We start from the raw sequence: 1,712 nt of genomic DNA, 5'->3' as shown, positions 1-1,712 counted from the left end.
AACAGCTTCAGTCTTTTCTGTGAACGTTAATGTGCAAGAGCTCAAACGGGTAAGTTTTCCAAAGCACATGGAGTTTTAAATAGAGATGCCTTCACAGGACAAAGTCCAGCAGAGGTGGTCTGCGCAGTGTGGTGGGGTCCAGAAAAGCAAAGGAGCACCCTTAACCTTTCCCTGGCTACTCGCCAGCTACCTACCTGCTGGATAGAGTAGAGCTTGATCCCCGAGCTGCGGTCCCAGATGCTGATCATGTCGTCCAAGCCGCTGCTGATGACGCAGGACGTTGTGCAGGTGAGGGAGGTGACGTCCCCTCGGTGGGCATACATGTGGCTGACCTTGCTCCCCGTCAGCACGTCCCAAAGGCAGATGGCACCGTCCTGGCCTCCGCTCGCTAGCACCATCGTCTGCAAGGACACGGGCAGAACGGGGTCAGGAACCTGGGAGGACGACACAGCGCCGTTTCCATCACCCCCCGGGGCTTCGCAGTGCCACAACCATGGAAAGCCGCCAAAGGCATAGGAGTTCTGTAGGCAAGGACGCGCAGTGCTCCAGCACGCTCCCAGGCTGCAGGGGGTCACAGGAACGCGGGACAGAAAGCTGAACTGCCGCCTTGGTGTCCTCCCTGCCTTCACACGTGCGTGCGAGCAGGCTGCAGGTAACACAACCACAAGCCCAGCAGGACTGCCTGCTGCAGAGAAACCTCAAATCATTTAACAGAGGTGTAAAGCGCCGAGGGGCGGTTCTCCTTCTGCCCTCAGAGGCTCCCTGGCTTCAGGGCTGCATTCAGAACAGCTGACGCGGCAGCACAGGTACAGGAATGGGCCCTTCCTGCTCCAAACAGGGCCGGGAGACAAACCACCTCCAGGGAAACGGATTGCTGCACTCGCAGTGAGCTGGATGGGAAAATACTGGTTCATCTTGTAAGGCACGCGGTGAGCGCACGGTTACAGCGGCCAGCGAACCCTCTGCATCCTCAGAGAAGTGCACATCAGCTTCTGTGCACGTAAACCAGGAAAAGGCCCCAGATCTGGCTGAACCAGTGGCTCAGCAGCCGTATGTAAGGATGTTCTTTGAGGTGCAGACCCAGCTGCGCCTTACCTGATCCATGTACACAGCTGTGATTGCTCCTGAGTGACCCTGCAGCGTGAACAAGCAGCACGAGTCTTCTAGCCGAAACACCTGCCGGGCAGAAGAGGCAGACATGAGTGTCAGCCGGGCTAGCAGGGTGCGTGTTAGACTCTTCTCCCAACTTACAAGTGACAGGACGAGAGGAAACGGCCTCAAGTTGCGCCGGGGGAGGTTTAGATTGGGTGTTGGGGGAAATGTCTTCACCCAAACGGTTGTCAAGCCCTGGCACAGGCTGCTCGGGGAAAGGGCTGAGTCCCAGCCCTGGGGGGATTTAAAAGCCGTGTAGACACGGTGCTGAGGGACATGGTCAGTGGTGGGCTGGGCAGTGCTGGGGTGACGGCTGGACTCGAAGTTCTTAAAGGTCTTTTCCAACCTAAATGATTCTATGACTAAGGCAGGGGGTGCCCCAGAACCCAGACCCTGCTATTCATGAAGTCACCCATCCCTGAGGCGAGAGGATCTCACGCTCTGTTTAGTAAGATACCTCCCACAGGGCTCTGTCCTCGGGCTCCAGCGAGGAGCCCCATCCAGGCCACAAATATAACACGCGGAGCTTCAGGAATGCACTGGGATGGACTCCAACAACA

The 1,712-nt window shown here is 57.3% G+C and overlaps 1 protein-coding gene across 1 annotated transcript in view; it reads right to left on the bottom strand.

The window, feature by feature from the left end:
- Positions 1–194: 194 nt before the first annotated feature.
- Positions 195–1,712, bottom strand: part of SCAP (SREBF chaperone) — a gene marked incomplete at both ends in the record, with an annotated part of 32,020 nt that continues 30,502 nt past the window's right edge. The window contains 2 exons of the mRNA XM_010289257.1: positions 195–401; positions 1,096–1,176. Coding sequence (XP_010287559.1) covers positions 195–401; positions 1,096–1,176 — 288 coding nt within the window. The remainder of the gene's footprint in view (positions 402–1,095; positions 1,177–1,712) is intronic.

Source organism: Phaethon lepturus, unplaced genomic scaffold (genome assembly GCF_000687285.1).
Source record: "Phaethon lepturus isolate BGI_N335 unplaced genomic scaffold, ASM68728v1 scaffold35826, whole genome shotgun sequence".
Classification (NCBI taxonomy): Eukaryota; Metazoa; Chordata; class Aves; order Phaethontiformes; family Phaethontidae; genus Phaethon; species Phaethon lepturus.
Note: the sequence above shows the minus strand (reverse complement) of the source record. Positions and strands in the feature narration are given on the sequence as shown.